This window comes from Vidua chalybeata, chromosome 5, assembly GCF_026979565.1.
Source record: "Vidua chalybeata isolate OUT-0048 chromosome 5, bVidCha1 merged haplotype, whole genome shotgun sequence".
Classification (NCBI taxonomy): domain Eukaryota; kingdom Metazoa; phylum Chordata; class Aves; order Passeriformes; family Viduidae; genus Vidua; species Vidua chalybeata.
The window spans coordinates 32,593,248-32,614,632 of record NC_071534.1 but is presented as its reverse complement, the minus strand read 5'-3'; the positions used below and the strand labels follow the sequence as shown (position 1 = coordinate 32,614,632).

Below are 21,385 nucleotides of genomic sequence, written 5' to 3'. Positions count from 1 at the left end.
ATGGATTTCTATTTTATTAATTCAAATAATTCTGTTTTAAAACTGCCTTTATTTTTCATTTATCATTCCCATTTTTCTTTCATTTTTATCTATTCTACATTTGATTTCATTCTTTACCTTAGTAGGTTCATATTTGCTTTCTGTACTCTAATGATACACCTCTGTATGGTTCTTGAGTCCTTGTGACTCAGTCTGAATATTCCTCCACTGAAAGTTCCTCAACTATTCACCTGGTGATAAGCTTTTTCTATGGTCTTGATTGTGCTATCCAGTCTTCAAGCAAAAAAAATGTCTTTTATTGAGGAAAACAACATGATTAATTTCAGGAGATCCATTACTGTTAAAAGTATCTGAATTTGGAAAAGGGGAAGGAATAACAAAAGTTTTCTGTATGAGTAACAGATGACAACACAGTTTGAAAGACTTAAAAATTGGTATGTGTTACTATGTAATATTAAATGTAGAGTTTTATTAAAAGCTACCTGAAATTGAAGGTTTTAACTTGTAATGGAAGTCAGGGTGGTACTGTCATATCCCCGCTGCCTGTCAGCTCCACATCCTGGAAAGGCGTTTTTTTTTTTTTTTAACAATTTCCAGTTACTGTTAAAATTTCTGGGATACTGACAAATATATGCACCCACTGTTTACCTTCTAGAGCAGAACTACAAATAGGTTGTACAGGAAGATTTATTTATTTATCTTGCTTTTCTAGCAGATATCTTTGTATATTGGACCCAAGAATAATAGCAGAAAGTCAGTGTTATTCTTCTTAGGAGATCCTTCTTAGGCTTCTTCTTAGGAGATCTTTCACGCAAAAGTGCTAATTTATTGGAATTGCTGTTGGGAAGTGTTATGGTTTAGGAATAGTATTTCCCAATTTAGTGTTCTCACTGTAACACTCCAAATCACACACTGCTCTCTCACTACTCCCTTTCCATCCCACTGCAGTAGGCTGCAGAGGAGAATTGGAGGTACAAAAGGTAAAGATCATGGGCTGAAACAAGAACAATTTACTGCAAACAGTAATAAAATAAGAAAACAAATAGTAAGAGCAACAGTATCAATAACAAAGTGTACGAGAGAGGCGAGCAATTCACATGGGAATGTTTAGAAACCCCGGCAATACCCGACTGTGCCACCATGCTCCTTGATCCAGAAGCTACCCCCTTTCCCCTTTTCTGGATGGGGAGGTGGTATAGAATAATCTCTGGGTCCTGGCCATGCGCCCTCCTGGCTGCTGCAAAAATTAACCCCGTCCTGGCCAGGAGAGGAAGTGAAGAGTTTTCTTAATAAAATCTAAATTTCTTTTTGTTCACTCGTTTGTTTGTTATGCACACACACTCCCCTGCCCCAGTAGTTCTAGGGTTAATTTTTTTGACTGCTGAGTGTGTGAAATACGAGGTCTGTTAGGGAAAGTCTTACAGTGATTCTGGGAAACAAGGTCTCACACTTTCTTCAAAATAACAAAATCCCCAAATCCCAAAAGGGTACAAACATTGTGAGCCACTACTTTATTTTTTTTTTTATTTTGTCCCCTCATTACGAAAGTGCAGGTATAGGATTAAAATTTGGTGTTATTATCCCAAGTTTTAGAAGGAAGCAATGAAAAATCTGTGTGAGTCCTTATAGTAGAATTGAACTGTTTGCATTTCTCTGGGGATATAAATGGAAGATATATGTGGTGTGGATTGTACCTTGAGCATCTGAGCCGTGTTTGTGGAAGAGCATGTCTCAGCAAGAAGAACTACATACAGCTTTGAACACTGAATACTGCACTATGATAGGAAATAAAATACCTTTCCTTTCTCAACACACGCTTGCTTTCCTGTATTTGCTCTATGCCATAATTTTAGTCTATTCTCTGCATATTTGTTTGTTATTATTTCTTGATGCTTTTGTCTTTATTATTGTCGCTTCTCATATTCATAGCAATATGTACAGATAGGGTTGATGTCCATTCTGTTGACAGCAGTATAAGCTGAAAAGATGGTGCTGATGTCCTGTTTACTTTCAGGATTTCATAAACATATAGCAAGGAACATTATGATGACAAAGTATTTACAGATGGCACAATATTTTTCTGATGGTTACTTCATTAATGAAAAATAAAGTTCACTTATCTTTGATCTATTGAAAATTGGCATTAATTCCAGTTAGTTCTTTGAGCTACAGGTCTGAAAAAAATATTCAACACAAAAATGGATGAAGAGATTTGGCAGTAAAATATGTGGGTTTTGTCTCCATTTTCGTAATTTAATTAGTTTTGCAGGTTACTGTCTGCTCAGTGATTCACAAAATGAATTTTGTCTAGTTTCTGGCATACTGAACTGTCCTATTATTAGTTCCCATCACAAATATATAATTGCTGGAACTGACATGCTTCCTGGAAGTCTTCATGAACATCCTGGAGATTCAGATTAGAGCTGCTCCCTTTGGCATAGTTATTTCAGCCCAATCCCAACTTGAGCTACCACTGTGATTTATTCTTCTGTTATTTTTTACTATATTTTATTTGTTATTTATGCTACCTGGGTTAATGATAATTTTCTCAGAGCCTGTAAATTTAGGAAAGAGAAAAGCCTACTTCAATTAGTTTTTGGATGTTAGAGATGTGTTAAAGGCTTCTTTGCTGTTGGAATCAAACCTTTGAACTTTATACAAACCTGTTTCTGAATATAGGTACTGAGACAAAACTGTTAATAACACTGTCTCTTTTCTAGGAGAGAAATGTGAGATCACTGATGAACTGAAGGGTGGATGTAGGTGCTAATATAGATAGGAAATTTTTCTGTCAGTGAAATTGGGGGTGTAAAGGAGGAGAGGAGGTAATTTCCAGACAAGTTCCTAAATTCCAGCCAAAGGCAATTCTAATATAAAACCCCTAGCAGTAAAGTCAGACCTGTAAAGTTCACAAATTCAGCTATGTTTTACTTCCTTCCTTTAATTCCAATGAAGTGACTTAATTTTAACCTCAGCTTTTCTACCTTCTTAAGTCTGTTGCCAGTATTAATGCTTACTGAAAGCAGCATCACATAGAATCAGAGAATCATTTAGGCTGGACAAGATACAAATAATGCCCAAATGAACTTGGGCATGATGCTGTATATGCAGGAAAAACAGACCAGCTTAAGAGCTCCAGAGGAATAGCTAATGAATTTACAATCTTGTTACGTAATATCATGAGTTTTAAGAATTTCCTAGCTCCTATATTAGTTCATGTTATATGTTTATATATAAGAATTACAGCCCACTAAGCTACAATTTTCTTGAAAATATGTTAGGAGAGCATAATTTAGTGGTTGAAAATCATGATTAGTAGCTCAGTTACTAGAATAATTGGAAAATAGCCAGTTGTCTGGGGCTTAGGTTTGTCCTTTTTATATTTTTGAAACGACATGTAGGTGTTTAGAGCTGTAGTGCTTTAGCATTATGTGCTTTTCAGACCTGTAACCTGTTAAGCTGCTTAAATAGTGAGTAATTTATTTTTCTATGTGACATGTTAGTTAACATAGCCAGTCTTCTGGTAGCTTCCTACCACAGCATCTGAGCTTCATCCCTTGCTTTGGTAGTTTATTTCTGCATTATAAAGAAAAGCATAATTTTTTGAAAGACTTTAAAATTGCAAGGCTCTCAGATTTAGAATAAAAATTACTCTGTCAAAAATGACAGTGCCAGGTGATGCCTTGAGCATGTATTGTAATTAGTTTCCCATTATATGAGCAAACCTTCTAGAAGAGAAGGCATTGGCTGTCTTGCTAAAAAAATAATTTGCAAGTAAGGCTTTTAATTTTTTTTTCTTTCTCTCACTTCAGTAGTCCTAAAGAGAAGACTAAGAAACCCTCCTTCTAATGTCTGGCCTCTGCCATCAGTCAGTGGTTGGTTGTTACAGTAGCATGCAAGTCTGAGAAGCTTTATTTCAATTACAAATAAGTGTTTTTAAGTTTTGTTTTGTCTGTTTTGAGTGAAGTTGAGCCCACAAATGACCCCGCATAGTTTGCAGTAGTGGCTCTAATTGCTAAAATTCTTAGCATCAGCCTCATATTGTCACATTTAGTGTGTCACATCTAGGAATTACAGGCTTTGCTATATTTCTCTGGAAGAAATTGCACAGTGTTTTCTTGAATTTTACATGGCTCTACACAGTGCTGTTAATCTCCTATTTTTTGCCTGCTTGGAAAATCACCCAAAGTGCTGTAAGAAAAATTTACTTTTCCATGTAAAATTTTGGTGCTGGAGCTACAACTATTAAATTCAGCAATAATCATCCTAGAAGATACCCTATAATATAAAATATTTTATTTTAAAATGTTTTCTTCAAATGGGGATTGGGAAAAGGCAGTCACAGACATGATAGAGTCAGTGTTTTGGATTAATGTAAAAGTAACAGGATTGTGACATTTAAGTATCAACGTTGAAGTTTAGTACTTTTCTTAAGTTTTGCAATAATTGCTCCTCAGTGAGTGACCATATTTTTCCTGCAGCTGATTGTTGCTTATGCTTCTGACAAACAGAAGGCCAGTGAAGTATCCTGCCATTTTTGGTTATGAAATTACTCAGAGTGTTGCTATCAAATACCCTATTGTATTCAGTAATTGGTGTAGTGCTTGACTGTCATCTCAAAATAAATATAAATAAATGAAAACATAGAAATAAATGGAAGATAGGAAAACAGAAAAGAATGGGACAGCAGGGGAAAAGGAGAATGGTGTTGATGAATAGACTAATTCAACATTTACAATTTCTGTAATTACTTGCTGCTGGTGTTTCAGCACAGAAAGAATATTTGCATTTCTGTTGGAAAAATCTGTCATATTGTCATCTTTAATGTCACTGGTTCATTGCTACTTTTTCTCCTGTCTGTCTAGATTTACACAAATGGGAAGGAAGCAGGAATGAGGGAGAACAGTCATGATGTCAAAAGAATTGTGACTGTCTCTAAGTCATAGGAATTGAAATGCTCTGTTAAATCTAGTCATGATCTTTGAACAGTTTCTTCTTTCAATAATCAAATCCTTTAAAGCAAACAAAAATATTTTCAGTAATACTTAGGGGGCCAATAAATGCCTACACATAGAGAAATCTTTAATTAGTAAAAAGGCATTTTCTGAGCAGGTCAATTTAATTAGATCAGCAAAGCTCTTAGGTATTTCATTTTGGGAAACTGTGTCCCTTGGCTGTTAGTACTGCTTCTAGGAAGATTTTTTTTTAATGAAAATTGGATATTTCAGTTAAAGTCACATAATGACAATATAAAAATGACATTGAGTCCATGAAAATGCCTTGCCTAAGAAATCAAGTTAAGCCAAGCAACAGCCACTACTGCTTTTCTGTCTTGTAGTAAGTTTGTCTTTGGAGCCTAGCATAGACATTATGAGCTTTCTTGACACTTGAAATCTCTAGAGGGTTAAAATTGATACATGCGCAGTTTGTATTTAGTTCTGACTTTGCAAAATGTGAGTTGTTTTCATTTTTGTTTCCAGCTTACAAGCAATTCACTAGTAGGGGCTAAAAGGAATGGGTTTCCCTCTTCAGTAGAGAAAATCAGGTTTACTGACTTCAGAAGTGTAAGCCCTTTTTAAAAAGTTTTGGTTATCTGGTGTATCTGGAGCTTTAACATGTCCAATCTGAATGACAGGATTTCTGAACTACAGAAATTTCAATAGCTGACATCTATTAAGCTTGTATTTCTTCAGAGGCTGCCTGTGTGCCAGAAGTATTGCACCCATAGATATACTTTCCGGTCCCCTTAGGACATGTGTTTGGCTGCATGCCAGCTCTAATAGAATTAATTGTAAAACAGAATATTTTCATTTAAATACACCATATCTGTCTAGTTCATAAATTACTCTGGAACAAGTATTTAGGCACATAACCCCTCACTAATCTCCTTTAGGGATCTCATCTTCGGTATTGTGTTTCTAACTTCCTGTAGACAGGGAAGAGGGAGCCCTAAACTTCTCACTTTACTCAACATAAATTTAAAGCTTGTTATAGACAACATCACTGACACAGAATGAACTGCTTTCATTAAAGAATCACAGACTATTTTGGGTTTGGAAATAACCTTAAAAATCATCTAGTTCTAACCCAACAAAAGATAGATCTTTTTTTGTTGTATTACATGGTTGAATAAAGCTGCTATAGTTACTCAGTATGTAGTAATTTTGTCAGTAATTGTGGAAAAATAGGCCAAATGTAGCTCAGGAGAAATTCATAGGACTCAGTGAAAACAGCATGTGAAAATACTGAATTTTTATTCTACTGACTGGCCAGTGAAATATGAGTAGATATTAATACATTTCTTTATCAGAAAATATAAAATGTGTTTTAAGACTGAACAGAAAAGAAAGGGACTAACCTGGAAATTTACTTCACATTTCATTACATATTTTTAATACAAAATGGTCAAAGCTTAATGACTGAAGTGAATATTTCAATAGGGGTCTAGACAGTAAATAAATCAGAAGCTATAGAATGAAATCCGTTCTTTAAAAGTTTACTTAAGACTTAACACAATATTTCTTGGTTCCAATAGTGATGTTATCAGGTAAATTCCTTCTAGACTTCAAGTTACCCCAAAAGAAACACTAAAAATCTATACACTATTTAAAAATACCACCAAACAAAGAAAACCATCACAACAGAACAACCAAATAAAAAATGCTCCAAGGGGGAAAAAAGGCAACTTGAGAGGTACAGACCACAATGCCTTTCTTCCACAGGGGTTAAGCTTAACTGTTCTTTATTCTTTAGGCTGCCTATTTTATAGCAAAAACCACAGCAGCCAATTTAGTGGTGATGGGGATAAACAGGTCACAGGTGTCTTACTGAATATATGATAGTGATTTGTATTTGAGTATCAGACTAGACTAATCCAATATCACTGTTTTTTCAAGAATAATGACCACTAATGCATGTGCTCTGGCACTCCTATACAATAACGGAATTGTAGTGATTTGGTGATTCTGGTGATAAGGAAATCTCTGTCTCAGAAAATGTCTATTCTTTTTACCATCAGTTCTGTTAGGCTTAATTTGGCTGGTTTTGGGTTTTGTTTTTTTTTTTCCCTGATCAATTGTCATACCTTTTACCATTGTCTTTAAAAATTACCATTTCTGTTACAGGTGTTTTATGGTTTTCAGAATTGATTTCTGATAAAATCTGACTTCCCACATTAAAATCAGAAATACATTTTTTTTTTATTTTCCACATTAAACCCTAAAATATTTTCTATTTATGTACTTTCATTTGTGGTAACTTTACCTTTGGCTGTGTATATAGTGTTATTTAAGGTACAAGGAAAAGAAATGGAGCTGCATCAGGGGACATTCAGAATGGATATTAGGCAAAGGTTTTTTGCTGCAAAGGTCACTGGGAAGTGGCTACAGCATCCAGCCTGTCAGAGCTCAAGAAGTATCTGGAAAGCACTTGGTTTTAGGTAGTCCTGTGAGTAGCAGGACTACAGATAGTCCTGTGAGGAGCTCTTTCCTCTTGGACATTGATGGTGTTGGATACACTTCTTCCTCAGTCTGGAGATCTGCACCATAAAGTAGCTGACCACAAAACTTACTGTAGCACTTAAACATTTCTATTTATTTAGGTTATTTTTCTGCAGTGACAGATTGCTCCAGGGTGACACACTGTTAAAATAATTTCACCCTTCACCCCCCCTCTTTTTTTTTTTTAGGGACGCAAGAGTGAGGCAGAGAAGTACTTCATCAAGGCTATTCAGCTGGATCCTACCAAAGGAAATTGCTACATGCATTATGGTATGTTTCAGATAGATAGGATTTCAACATGTATTCCAGGCTTGCTGTTAATCTCTTCAAGTGATTAAAGATTTGAGAAGTTCGACTGGCAAAATACCTTCTTTAAAAGGGGAGAAACTAATCTACCATATATTACTTTGTTACCATTTTTCCATCACTGTAGAGGGAAAGGTGAAGATTTTCATATTTTGCATAGCTTTCCTCCTATGACAGGAATTTCGATATTGCTGCCTCTCTGGGAGAGAACAAAGGTGACTATTGCCATATGTCAGAGTTTCATGGCCTGGAATATTATTGTTAACAGTTTTGGCCTGACTTCAGTGATTGTTGATAGGTGGGCAACCAGAAGTTTTACTTCAGTGCGTGTGAATTCCATATATTGAAATGTCTTATAGGCCTTACATCTACCTCCTTCCCACCACCTTCTTGGCTTGAAATGGCTAAGTATTACAAAAGGTTTTGACAAGTTGTCTGTATCTTTCCTTTTAAGCCATGCATGTTGCATAAAGCACACAGTTAATTTGAAGGTATCTTTGTAATTTTGGATTGTTTTTGCTAGATGTGCAAAAAATACTTCCAGATGTGTTTAGTCTCAGGGAACCAAAGTTATTTATCTTTATGGACTAATTCTTGCTGTATTTTAAAGCTGATAATGGACAAATCTTAAAATGCAAGCTATGTTGTGCCAATTGGAACATAGAAAGCAATAAGTTTCATCTTAGCTTAGGAAGAAGGTAGGAAACTACAAAGCACGCTATATATATATCTTTATATATTATTTTCATTTTCTCTTCTGGTTCTTACTGGTGAAATAAATAAAAATGAGCAGGTAAGAGGGAAAATCAATCTCACATAATAACCATGTTTTTACTCTGTGATATCTTTGTCTGAATTGCTCATATGTTGTATCTGTTTGGTCCTATGAAATATGAAATTCTGTATGTTAGATTCCCAGAGTCAGCCTTTTGACTTAGAACATGTCATTGTATTTAAATTAATGTAGCCCAGTGTTGCATTATTTTGCGTTATGAAACATTGCAGTTCATAGCCTTATCTTCTCTTTATGCATGTACAAGTAAAGATGATAGGGATATTTGTGCATATAAACCCCATTATTTCAGTTGGATGTAAGTATCGTGCATATTTCAAACCATCAAGCTGATGGTTTCTTGAAATCCTACTCAAGCCCCTCCCAGCCTTTGTTACTAAGAAATATGTCCTCAGTTATTAAGAAATCTTTGCATATAAATTCAATGGTTGGTCTCAACAGTACATCTCAGCAAATGATGTTAGGATTTAGTGTATTTTATTATAGGTCTAGAACTTTTTTTCTTTTTCGCTCATTACTCATCAACTTGCTTATCCTTTCCTGCAATATTCCCTCTGTCTCATTTTCAAGTATCCTATAAACTAAAAGCATGGTTATTCAAATCATCATTCATGTCTGATATATTGACTTCTTCATTACCAGATTATAATATTAACATGGTGTGTTATTTCCTAATTAAGATTATTCCCTAAAAACGTTGGAAAACTTTTCCTTTATTGTGTACCAGGTTCAAAACGTGGGTTCTGTCATTGTGCAGAGGTGATAATCAACATAAACGAGGTTCTACTCAGCAGGTTAAGAGTGAAGGGCAAAATTCAGTCAATGTTTGGAACAACAGCATAGTAAAATGGGATGCTGAAGGGCAATAGGCACAAGAAGGTTCTCTTTAACAGTCACTAGGTCTTGCAGCATTTTACCCAGAGAGCTCTTCTGAATGTGTGTGAAATCTTTTCATAATATAACTTCTGATCACCTCACTGATTCAGTGATGTTATTCTACAGTTATATCAAAGCAGCTATGAGAAAGATATGGTATACTTCTGCTTGGCTCTTGTGTCTGTGTAATACTACTGATCTCAAATCCTTGCCACTTTGAGTACAGAACTTTATAAAATTTGAACTGAATTATCCTTGTATTTTCTTTCTTTCTTTTCTTCCTAGTTTTATTTATCTTCTCTTTTCCACCTCGTTCTGGAATTAATCAGAGCTATGTACTGTGTGTTACCAGGGGCATTCCAAATAATCCATTGGAATCTCTAGAGAACACTTCAAGCTTTACCTCTCCATCTCATTAATTTGTTCCAGCACCTTGTCACAGGTACAGTCTACATCCTGGGGAATACATCCATATTTTGCATGTAAATCTTAGAGGTTACTTTTTTTTCTCAGCATGAAGATGTTGGATGAGAGAATAAAGTAGATGGTATCAGTCCTAAAAAAACACATATCTCACAAAGCAGCCAAATGAAAAGAGTGGTCAGTTGGGACATGACAGGGTGTTGATGGAGTAGCAGGAATAAATGGACAGAAGATTTTCTTCCAAGTGCACATGGATTGCATACACTTATCATTTGTGCTTCCAGGTTGTGCAGATGTTCTTTTTGACTTCTAACCTTCTGGACTTTTCTTGGAGCTATGAGAAAAACTGTCAATATGCTGTATCTTTTAAGAGGCTTACCTTTGTATTACAATGTGCTTTAATTCAAGCCATAAGCCAAAGCTATTTTTAGGTATTACTTGGTGCAAGGAGGCAGCTTATTTAATCTCATGAAAATTTGGAGAGATTGGAACAGTTTGATGGTTGCTCCTTGAAAGATACCACCACAACATGTTTCTCTGCTCAAGCTGGCATTATAATTAGTTTTCTGTAGGTACTTGGCTGACTTTGGTTTTAAGGGGATTTAAGTTTTAAGCAGTGTTTCCCAGACTCATTATGCTTGAAGATGTCTGAAGGGAGAAATAGTGAAAAAGATGAAGATATATAAATCCTTGTAGACTGCTGACATGATGCCACTCCATTGGACATAAGGGGAAGTGGCTTTTACTCTAGTGACCAGAGAGGATGGCAGTCCCCTCTCAGGTGGAAATGCAGGCTGCTGCTCACCTGACCACCTTTCTTTTACCCTTCTTTCCTTTCTACCTCTCATATGCCAGTTGTCTGAACATCTGAACCTGGTGCAAAACCGTTACATCTTACAAATACATGAGGGTTGATGAGTGATCTGCTACAAGCTGCTCAGGTACACAGTAGGCTACACCTCACAGATGGAAGAGAGAAAATTCTAATGAATAAGGAAGAAGAAAAAGTGAGAGAGGAAAGAGTAAAGAAGCAACGATACTTTTTTTTTTTCCTCCCACCATATAGACGGTTTTGAACTAGAAAACTGGAGGAATTTTTTTGGATACTGAATTTGTATGCTTCTGTAAGGTTTGTGGCATTTAATTGGATATTTTTTATACACATTTTTTAATGCACATTTTCTAAAGACTGCCTAACATGAACCCTTTTGACTAAAAGAGGTTGAACTTAACATTTATTTATTTTTTTAATTTCTATATTTTTTCTCTGGGAAAGTTTTCTGTCTTCTAAATATTTTAAGAATATAATGGCAGCTAAAGGATCAGTACATCAAATTTGTCAACATGGAGATGTTTAGTCAGGTCAGACAAGTGTCCTTAAGGTTCACAGACTATGTAGTTTTGGATATAGTATTTGGATATATGACAGAGGAGGCAAAGGTCTCTGTTTCTGTCTGCACTGAGCCTATCTCAGGAGAAGCTGAAGAAAGATTATGTATAAATTCTGTCAGTGCACAAATATGAGGTGCATTTCAAACAGTGACATATTTATGTGCTCATCTTTAAAAAAAAAAAAAACAACAAAACAAATTCTTCAGTAAATAGGATGCAGTGTAATTGAGGAGTTTGAAATTGTTGAATTGTACTAGCTTTTCCTTAAATGAAAAACACCATAAATCTACAGTGATATTTGTTGTGTAGCATTTATCTCCAGAAATGTCTTATTTTATTTATAATTTGCTGTTTAAAAACAAAAATAAAATAATAATCATAAAAAACCCACCAAGCAAACAACAACAAAACAAACAAACAAAAAACCCATACAAAAAAACAACCCAAAAATAAAAAAAACCCCGAACCAAAAAAAGAAAACTAAAAAAGCACTAGAGTTCATTTTACTTGTCTGCTAAAAATAGGTTTTGGCACTGTGCCTCTTAATGTGCATATAGTGGCCTTTCTCCAAAGTGATGAAAATGGAGTGGGGAATAAAACAAAGAGACAAAGGAGTACTAAGATTTCAAGATAAATATGTGTAAAGGTCCCTTCTCCCTTATATTTGTAATGGCTTAATTGGAATAGAAAAGTCTAGAACCCAAGAGGATTTTCAAATTAACTCTGTTTTATTAATAGCTGTTGACACCTCCTTTTAAAATAGTTTCCTTTGAATAATACATTGTTTCTAATAAGCCTAAATTGTTTAAAGATTCCTTTTTTCATTATAAAATTGGATTATTCTAATTATATTAATTATGCATTCACTTAATTTGGCATTTCACACTGATCATCTGCCTTTTTAAATGCATTCCCTGTTAGAGATGTAAAACAAAAAGAGACTTTCAGATTACATAAAACTGAAGTGTATTAGCTATATCCTAATTGAACTAAGAACAGATTAACATATTCCCAAATACACTTTTGTTTTTACATTGTCTTTCACTTTTGAATTTGTGATAATTTAGGAGTTATTTTTATAGATTTTCTTACATTATCTGTTTCTTTTTAAGCAAGTTTAACTTCTTAACTGCCTTTTTAATTGTTTTTCAATTTCATCATAATCTTTCTAGTCACTGTTTCTGCAAAGAGCTCTTAGCCCTTTTTTGATGTCTAAATTTTAACCTAAATTTATGAGCACTTTGTATCTGTCTTACTTCCAAAGATGGCTGCTTTACTACTCCTATGTCACAGCCTGAAAATGGGTTGTAATTGCTATGGTTTAAGGATCAAAGTATATTTCATTGAAATATAATAGCAGTGAGTTTTCAAGCACCATTTTTTTCAGTCTTTGTCTTAGGCTTACATGTATTAGTGAGTGTGAGAATTTTTATATATTTACAGATGTGACTTCATTTTTTTTTCTTAGATATTTCTGCTTAGATTGAGGTTCAGTAAGGTGAAGTGCCAGGTCCTGGATTTCAGTCACAATGACCCCTTGCAGCACCGCAGGCTGGGGGCAGAGCAGCTGGAAAACTGCGCAGAGGACAAGTAGCTGGGGGTGTTGGTTGTCAGCAGCTGAACATAGGCCAGCATGTGCCCAGGTGGCCAAGAAGGCTAATGGCATCCTGGCCTGGATCAGCAATAGTGTGGCCAGCAGGACCTGGGCAGGGATTGTGTCCCTGTACTTGGCACTGGTGAGGCCACACCTTGAGTCCTGTGTCCTGGGTCTGGTTCTGGGCCTGCAAGAAAGACATTGAGGAGCTGGAGAATGCCCAGAGAAGGGCAACAAGGCTGGGGAAGGGTCTGGAGCACAAGTCCTGTAAGGAGTGACTGAGGGAGCTGGGGTTGTTCAGCCTGGAGAAAAGGAGGCTCAGGGGAGACCCAGTCACTCTCTCCACCTATCTGAAAGGAGACAGGTGGGGGTTGGTCTCTTCTCCCCGGCAATCAGTGACAGGATTAAAGGAAAAGGCCTCAAGCTGAGCAAGAGGAGGCTCAGGTTGGACATAGGAAGAATTTCTTCACAGAAAGGGTAGTTATGCATTGGAAGAGGATGTCCAGGGAGGTGGTGGAGTCACCATCATTGGAGAAGTTCAAGAAAGGACTGGTCATGACACTTAGCACTATATGTAATGAGCATGGTGGTGTTCAGTCAAAGGTTGGACTCGATGATCATTAAGGTCTTTTCAACCTAACTGATTCTTTGTGCTGCATCTATAATATTTCAGTGTAGTCACATTGTTCTCATTGCTTGAGTTTTGTGCTTTTTGTCTTCATTGACTGAAGAGCAGCCTAAGAAAAAAATTATATATTTTCCCCACATATTTAAGGAAAAGCTCCTATGAAGAAAGCAGTGAACTAATGAAAAATAGAGTATCAATGTTGTATTTATAAAAAAGAGGAACATCACGAAATGATGACTTGACTCATGAAATCTTACTAATTCCTTTAGGAGAGCTTTATGTGGAAGGTAAAAATGTCATGCTAGTCCACAGGTAGGTCAGTGTTCACTTTTGTCAATGAAATGGATAAAACTTAATAAGACATAAATCCAGTGAATGGATTATCCTGTTTCTGATTGACAGGTTAGCTAAATGCAGTATATACCAAATGATAAATAAAAGTCCATGGGTCTGCTGCATTGGGAACCCCAGATGCTACATGATGATTTTGTATTGAGAAATTAAATCCCTTATGAGGGTCAAAGTGAACCAGATATAGTACGTCCATCACTAAGTCACTTCCCAATGTGCACTCGTGAACCTTTCTGCTGATGACAGAGGCTTTGTCATTTTAAATCTTTGGGAAATCCCAACATTGGTATACAGTGTAGGAAAACTATAAACTAGTTTATGATATTCAAATAATACATGTTCATAGAACATATGTGCTCTTTGGAGAAAGGGTCTCTCTGTCTTGAACATACTATGTGCCATCAAATCAGGATCCTGCCTTTGGACTATGGCATATACCTGCTCCTGCAATATCAATGAATGTAATTCCAAGAAGAGAGGATTCCTAGACTTGAAGCAGGAAGATGTAACTGTCTTGCAGAAATACTTCATTAAGCTGCTGACCTTTTTGCTCTCAGAACTCTCTCTACAAACTTTAGGAAAATCTTTAGCTACTACTAACCAACAGTATTTCTTAGTTCCAAACTGAGGACAAAAACTGAGCTGTTCAGGACAATCAACCAATTGTAAGTCCTTTTTGTCACTCTAGGCTACTGTTATCACACAACATTAAAAGAAGATTATTACAGACCACTATAATAACTATTTTTCCAAACTCTCTTTAGAACCAATCACTCAAGTGGAATGCAGTGGAGTATTTCCAAACAAGCTAGGTCACTGATCTGAAATGCTGTGGAATTTCCATGCTTCTGGCTCTTCCCTTGGGTTTAGCCTTAAATCTAATCATTCTGACATCTCTAATACATGGTTGACTCTGCTTCCTCAGCACAATATACTAGACTGCTGAAGGGATGTGATATAGATAGTGCAGATCAGAGACAGGGTTAGAAATGTGTCTATGTGCTTCTTCCATATTGCCAAAATGGGGCATTTCTGTAGGGACTGAAAAATTAACATGAACAGTGCTGGAGGTTTTGTGGCACAAACAATGCTGAGGGCTTCTTTGCTAATGGTCATATGTTTTGACCTATGAGTACTATTTCATGGGGATTTTTGTAGAGAAAGCATGAAGCTGCTACGAAAGTGCAACTGGATAGTTCTTTTTCAGCCAAATTTTACATTTCCAAACCTTATACATCATCAGGTGTCTGGAAAATGATATAGAGTTCGGGATCTTCCTCAGTATTTGTAAATCATGAGATCCTCTGTAGTATATATTTTCATCATTAATCTTTTGGTTTGGTGAGAGCTTCCAGTGATCCAGATGTGGTTACAGGTTTAGTCATCAAGTCCCAAAGGTTTGCTAGTTAATTTTTTCTCTCTTGTCTATGATTGTGCTCTGAATCCAGTGGTACATTTAGCAAAATTGCAACAGATAAGTTTTTCAGACAAAGAAAAGGACTAATAAAAAAAATTATTTTCCAAGCCAGTGCATATAATGATATTGCAGTACCCACTGACTTGCTTAGTGTTTCATTATGTTTTATTTGCATGGAAGAATTTTCTCTTTGGGAACTCATTAAAGGGAGAAGGTCTCCAGAAGTCCTTCCATCAAGAAACCAAGAGTACACATTTCAATTAAGATGGAATGGGATACAAGGAGCAGTAAAAACTGAAATGCTGCTACCATTTGGGTGATTGTGATATAAGTTGCCTTTGTTTCTCCTATTACATCTTCCAAGTTCAGCAAGAAATTGTCTTAACAGGTCTGGAAAAGCAGGATATTTAATAAAACATTCCCTTGCTCTGAGAACTGCTCCTTCACAGCCAGTGAATCTGTTTTGAAACTCCTAAACGAAACAGTTACATTAGGTCATGTCTGTTGATTTTGCATCTTGAAACATTGATTCATCATCTGAAATACTTTGGAAATCAACTTGCAGGCAAGGTCTCTCCTCATTTCTTCCACTGAGTGCAATTTAAATTTTCCATTTTGAAATCTCTGGTTACATCAGCTCTTTAGTTCTGCATTGCCACAGCAGAGCTGAAGTTGATAGTAACTTCAATGATGGTTCTGCCACTGAGAATATAATTCTGCTCTCAAGATATCATCTGCATCGGACAAAATACAATGCATTGAGTCAGCCAGAATCTGCTCCCTCTTCTTCTTTCTCTTGAAATTTGAAATGCTTTGAAAGCACCAGCAGATATTCAGCTTCCAATCCTCAATGCTGAATGTGCTGAAAGAGCTTCTAGTGAAGTTTATTGCAAACAGATTTTACAGTCGAATCTTGGTAGAGCCACTTTTCATGTTGTGGAACTAAAAAACTCTTTTGAAGAGGATAAGAAGCAGAAGACTTGGTGAGAAATGTATATTAAAAAAAATAAATTCCTGTTTAGGATGATTTTGGAAGTTTTTTTCATTATTATTCAGAAGGTAGTTTACTCAGTTTTGCTCACATTACTAAAGATACCACACCACAAGTCTGTCATAGCAACCTGAGTAAATGCAGAACCAGCAGCATTCTGAGAACATTCAAGATAGCTCTTTTCAAAATCAACACCAGCAAGATGAGCTATTTCAGAAATCTACTCTGTTCTGGGAGAGAGTACATTTGTGTGTTTGCCAGTGAGTAAAAGAGGGAACATTTCAACTAAAAGATTGGTGCAAATTGCACTTTTATCTAGTAAATTAAGCAAATTGCACTTTTATCTAGTAAAATAAAGGCTCACAGTGCCTGCAAGGAATAGTTAAGCCCATTCTAGAGGAACACAGTAATTAATGCCTTTGTGCTCTGAACATAAAAGATTTTTACACAGAGACATATCCCAACCAATTAATATCTTTCCAATTAATACCTTTCTTGTTACAATAAAGCAGCAGAACTAACAGTTCAGATGTATGGCTTTTAAATTGTTGGTGGTGCATATCTTAACAAATGCTTTACAAATGTTCATGATTGTTTTAGGGAGACAATTATACAGGATAGAGAGCTGTAGGCTTTCATTTATGTGGATAAATACTTTTTAAAAATCGATAAAACATGAAAATAAACTGTTCTTTTCAATTGCTGGGAACTGGAATTTTTTTGTTCTTGTTTAAGTTACATACATACTTATATCTCACTTTTCACTAAATTGTATGTATTGCCCCAAAAGTTTTTGGTCAAATATAAACTCAAAACCACTGTTGATGGTTTGCAATGAAAAGTACGTTTGAACAAGGCTGCAAGTACAGATTTCAGCAGCTTTAATGCTATTTCTGATTCTTAGATAGTTTAGGGGAAAATTACTAAGAGGATTGTGAAATATTGAATCAGTTCTCTGCTATCAAAGGTCTTTAACAACTCTTGACTACATATTTACTCTCACCCCTGTGCTGTCTAGCAAGAAAGGTGGAAAAAATTATCAAAAAAAAAGTAACATTCCAGGCAAACCACAGTGTTTCTGAAAGTCACATCTTTTCCTGGACTGTGGATTTCCCACTTCCAGTTTAGAAGAGTAATGAAAAATATTCTTTCCTCTAGATAGGAAAATGTGGTATTTGGACCTGTTTTCTCAAAAGCTGTTGTGATTCCAAAAAAAGTCAGGCTACCATAATTTGTGTTGTTGGCAAGAGCTGGAATCATGACATCTGCAATAAGTAAGCTCTCTATGTGATGTTGGGCAGTATCTCATAAGGTTTGCCAGCTGCTTGTCAGAGAATAAAATCCTACATATAAATTTAGACCCACACAAGTGGTTCCTGGATGCAGGGGCTTGTGGATCATACCTTCTGATCCACCTTCAACACCTTGCCAATATTACACCCTGCTAGTGCTCTTCTCTTGAGAAAACCTTTTTATGGCTTTGACAAGAAAGGTTCAGAAGTCTGTTTTATAATGAAGAAAGCACAGCAGTAAACTGCCAATCTGGCTCATTCTGATTTTAGTATATCAGATTAAAATGAATGGCAGCTAATGTTTTCAAAATGGTATTTTTCTACTTAGGTACTTTAAATTAAATTGAGATGTGTGAATAAAATTAGTCTGCCTTTCAGAAGAACTTGGCAAATCAATTTTTAACTGAAAGTTTCCACCTTGTACTGGGTCTGGCTGTGATAGTGTTAACTTCATAGCAGCCTGGATGATGCCTTGTTTTGAATTTGTGACTAAAGCAGCCTTGATAACACACACCAAAGTTTTGGCTGCTGCTGAATAGTGTTTAAGCAGTGTCAAGGCTTTCTCTTTTTGGGAGGGAGCATAGCTTGGACAGCTGATCTGAGCTGGCCAAAGGGATAGATACAACAGTTGGTATAACATTGTGTTCAGCAATAAAAACTGGAGTAGAGAAACAAGAAGGGTTTTGGCTTCTGAGATGGCTTTGTTTGGAAACTGGCTGAGCATCTCTACCTATGAGAAGTGGTGAGAAATTTCCTTCACTTTGCTGTTTGCTGTTTCAGTTTGGGGTTTTTTTTCTTCCCCATGTTAAACTGTCTATATCTTGATGCAGAGATTTTCTTGGTTTTGCACTTCTGTTTTCTCCCCTCACCCTGTATGAGTGCTTGCTCCCCAGCGCCCACGTGGACGAAAATGGCCACGAACAAAGGAAGGCATAGGGTATTATAGGGGGCGGGCCAAGAGAGGCAGAAGCCCCCCTCGCCCAATGGGGGCAGGCTACGGGGGTGTGACATGGATCAGGGTAACCAACGGGGATGTGACAGGGGCAGACCGGGATCCGGGGCGAATGGGGTTGCGGGAATGGGGAAACAGACACGGAACTCTCTGGAGTGGACAGGGGGGTGGTTGCAGGACTGGCATGGTGAGCTCCAATGGTAAGTAACCTGGAGCCGACTACTGCGGGGGTGGGGGAGAAACCTGGGAGGTGCACAGGGGTACACATCACCGGCTAACTAACACATATCAGAACCCCTATTCTGAACCCAAACCTGGGATACAACATCTCCCTGTTTTTCAAAATATAAAAAAGGACGGCTGTATGGTCTTTTTCACTGCTCGTCTGGTTGCTTCTTCACTCAGCTTCTGCTCCTGGTGTTTTCTTCTGCTGCTGCAATGGCTGCCCTTTGCAGATGGAGAGGGCTTGCTGCAATGATGCTGGGACCGGTTCTTCTCCGGGTGCTTGAGATAGGAGAAGTGGGACAACAACTTTATTACAAACACGTGGACTGGGGACACACACGGACTGGGGTAGCTGAGGAGATTTTTCTGTGGCTTTGGGGAAATTTTTTTTTTAAATGATGTAGGATCTTTTCTCTTTGCAGCGCCTGCAGTTTGATGCCATGCCCCGATTGGTGGGGTCATCTGCTGCACCCACAGGCACTCTGACGTTGCGACTCACCACCTGCACTACTTGATAAATCACACCTCCCCTTGAGGTGCTGTGGCCTGCCTTATTTTTATCTTCACGTGAACCAGATTTGCGTTCCTTTTTCAGTTTTTTGGGAAAGTGGGGTCTCCTTCCCCCCTCCCCCTCCCACTGTTCCTGGAGGTGCCCTCCCCACAAATGGACATTGGATAACATGTCCCTTCCGATCACAGTGGAAGCATTGGCGTTTCAATGGAGGCTGCCTTGGAACGGTGTTCTTTGGAGGCACAGCAGCCAAGGCGACCACATGGCTTCTGGGATTTTCTGGGATTTCTTTTCTCCCGAGCTGTGTTTCAGCGTTCATGGATGATGTTTCTGGGACAAGCTTGTCTTGGACCACTGATCCCTCTACATGCTTCTCAACTGCCACCTTGACCCGATCCGTGGAATCTGCAAAATGCTCAGAAACCTTCCCCTGCTCCCCCCTCCCCTTGCTTCCCTCCCTCCTGGGTCTCTGGGAACCATGGGAATGCAGAGGCAGGGACTCCTGCTCACCCCTCCCTCTGCTTTCCTCCCTCCCAGGTCTCCGGGAACCATGGGAATGCGGGGGTGGGGATTCCCACTCCCCTCTCCTTCCTCTTCCCCTCGCCCCCCCCCCAGATCTCCAAGGCCCATGGGAAGGTGAAGGTAGGGGACCCCGCTCCTCCGTCCCCCCTCTTCCCTCCCACCCAGACCTCCAGGACCCATGGGAAGATGGGGACAGGGTGCGGGGAACTGGACGGGGGCTGCCTCCTATTCCCTGAGGCAGCGGGGCAGAGGCGGCAGAGCTCTCCCCGGAGGGAGAGGGCGGGGTAAATGATGCAACTGGGAGAACATGTAAAGGACTGGGGGGAACGCCCACACAAGGAGGAACAGTGGGTGGGGGAGTAACCTGATCTCCCGAGGAGGCGGTGACCATGCCCACAGGGAGACCAGAGGGGGTTGGGTCAAAGGCGGGGACACAGGGAACAAAGGAGAGAAAGGGATTATGGGAAGAACAAGCCCCTCCACGTGGCTGTCCTCCATCTTGGGAAGACAAAGGCACTGACCACGTGGCCACGGTTTCCTCAGGGAAAAGGAAAGGATTCAAAGAAACAGAACTGCATGGGGTAGTGCCAGAACTGGGATTTCTAACTGGGTAAAAGGGATTGGAAAAAGGGTTTGGGGTCAGTTCCTCAGCGAAGTGGCCAGTTTCGCTAAGGCGGGGATGCTGGGGGGGCTTGGGGGAGCCAGGAGCACAGTCCACGTTTGTGGAGCTGCCCTGCATCATTGAGTGGTGGAGTACTCCCCCCTGCCCGCCTGGGTTAGGGAAAGAAGGGGTAGGATTAGAAGGCGGGGAAACGGTTTCAGGGAGAACAACAGTTCTGTCCCATGGCTCTCTTCCTTCCCAGCTCGCTTCCTGCATGGACTCCGCTTTTACAACTTCCAATATTAGCAAATGGAGGGTGGTAAAGCAACCTTTAACGGAGGGATCCCTACGTTCAATTCCCTCTGCCAATTTTGCTCCCACCCGGTCCCAAAACTCCCTTTTGCGAGCATCCCCCGCGGACATGCGGGGGAAGGAAAAGCACAGCCACGGAACAAAATTTTTAACAGAACTTTTGGGGCAGGGGCCCTTCACTGATAGGATATCCTTACCTTGGGTATAGAATTCCTTCTGTGGGGTGGTTAGCACGGTCCCCATGCTATTTCCACCCACCCGACCTCACCCCTGGTGCAGGAAAATCGAAAAAAAAAAACAAAAAAGGCAAAAGACCCTGGTGGCTGCTGCTCGCGTTGTGCACCATGCGTCCCCTCATCCTCAGGAACGTGGCAAAGCCCACCCACGTGAAGGGGAGTATTAGCTGGGTCCATCCCTACCACTAAATACTCACTAAACCAGAATATTCCACAAATAAAAACTGCAACCAGGGTCCTTGGTTCCCGGAAACAACCTCTCTTCGGCTTTCCACTGCTGTGAAAGGTTACGCTTCTCTTCCCATGTGGGGAAAGCACCGTGTGCTTTCCTCAGGGGTGGCGGAGACTTCACTGACCTACTTTGGGGAGTCTCTGCTCCCGTTTTCAGTCCAACATGAAGCACTATTCTGGTGCGGCTCTGCGACGGCGGTGGCTCTCCACGCAGACCACGCTCACTCAGCTCA

General features: G+C 38.7%; 1 protein-coding gene across 4 annotated transcripts in view; it reads left to right on the top strand.

The window, feature by feature from the left end:
* TMTC2 (transmembrane O-mannosyltransferase targeting cadherins 2) overlaps positions 1–21,385 on the top strand; it is a 238,626-nt gene that overhangs the window by 182,086 nt on the left and 35,155 nt on the right. For 3 of the 4 annotated variants that reach the window (XM_053942254.1, XM_053942257.1, XM_053942258.1), the window contains one exon: positions 7,688–7,769. In XM_053942254.1, the coding sequence (XP_053798229.1) occupies positions 7,688–7,769 (82 nt within the window). Of the gene's footprint in view, positions 1–7,687; positions 7,770–19,161; positions 19,212–21,385 lie in introns of those variants that run through there. The other variant, XM_053942255.1, reaches the window with a different exon arrangement.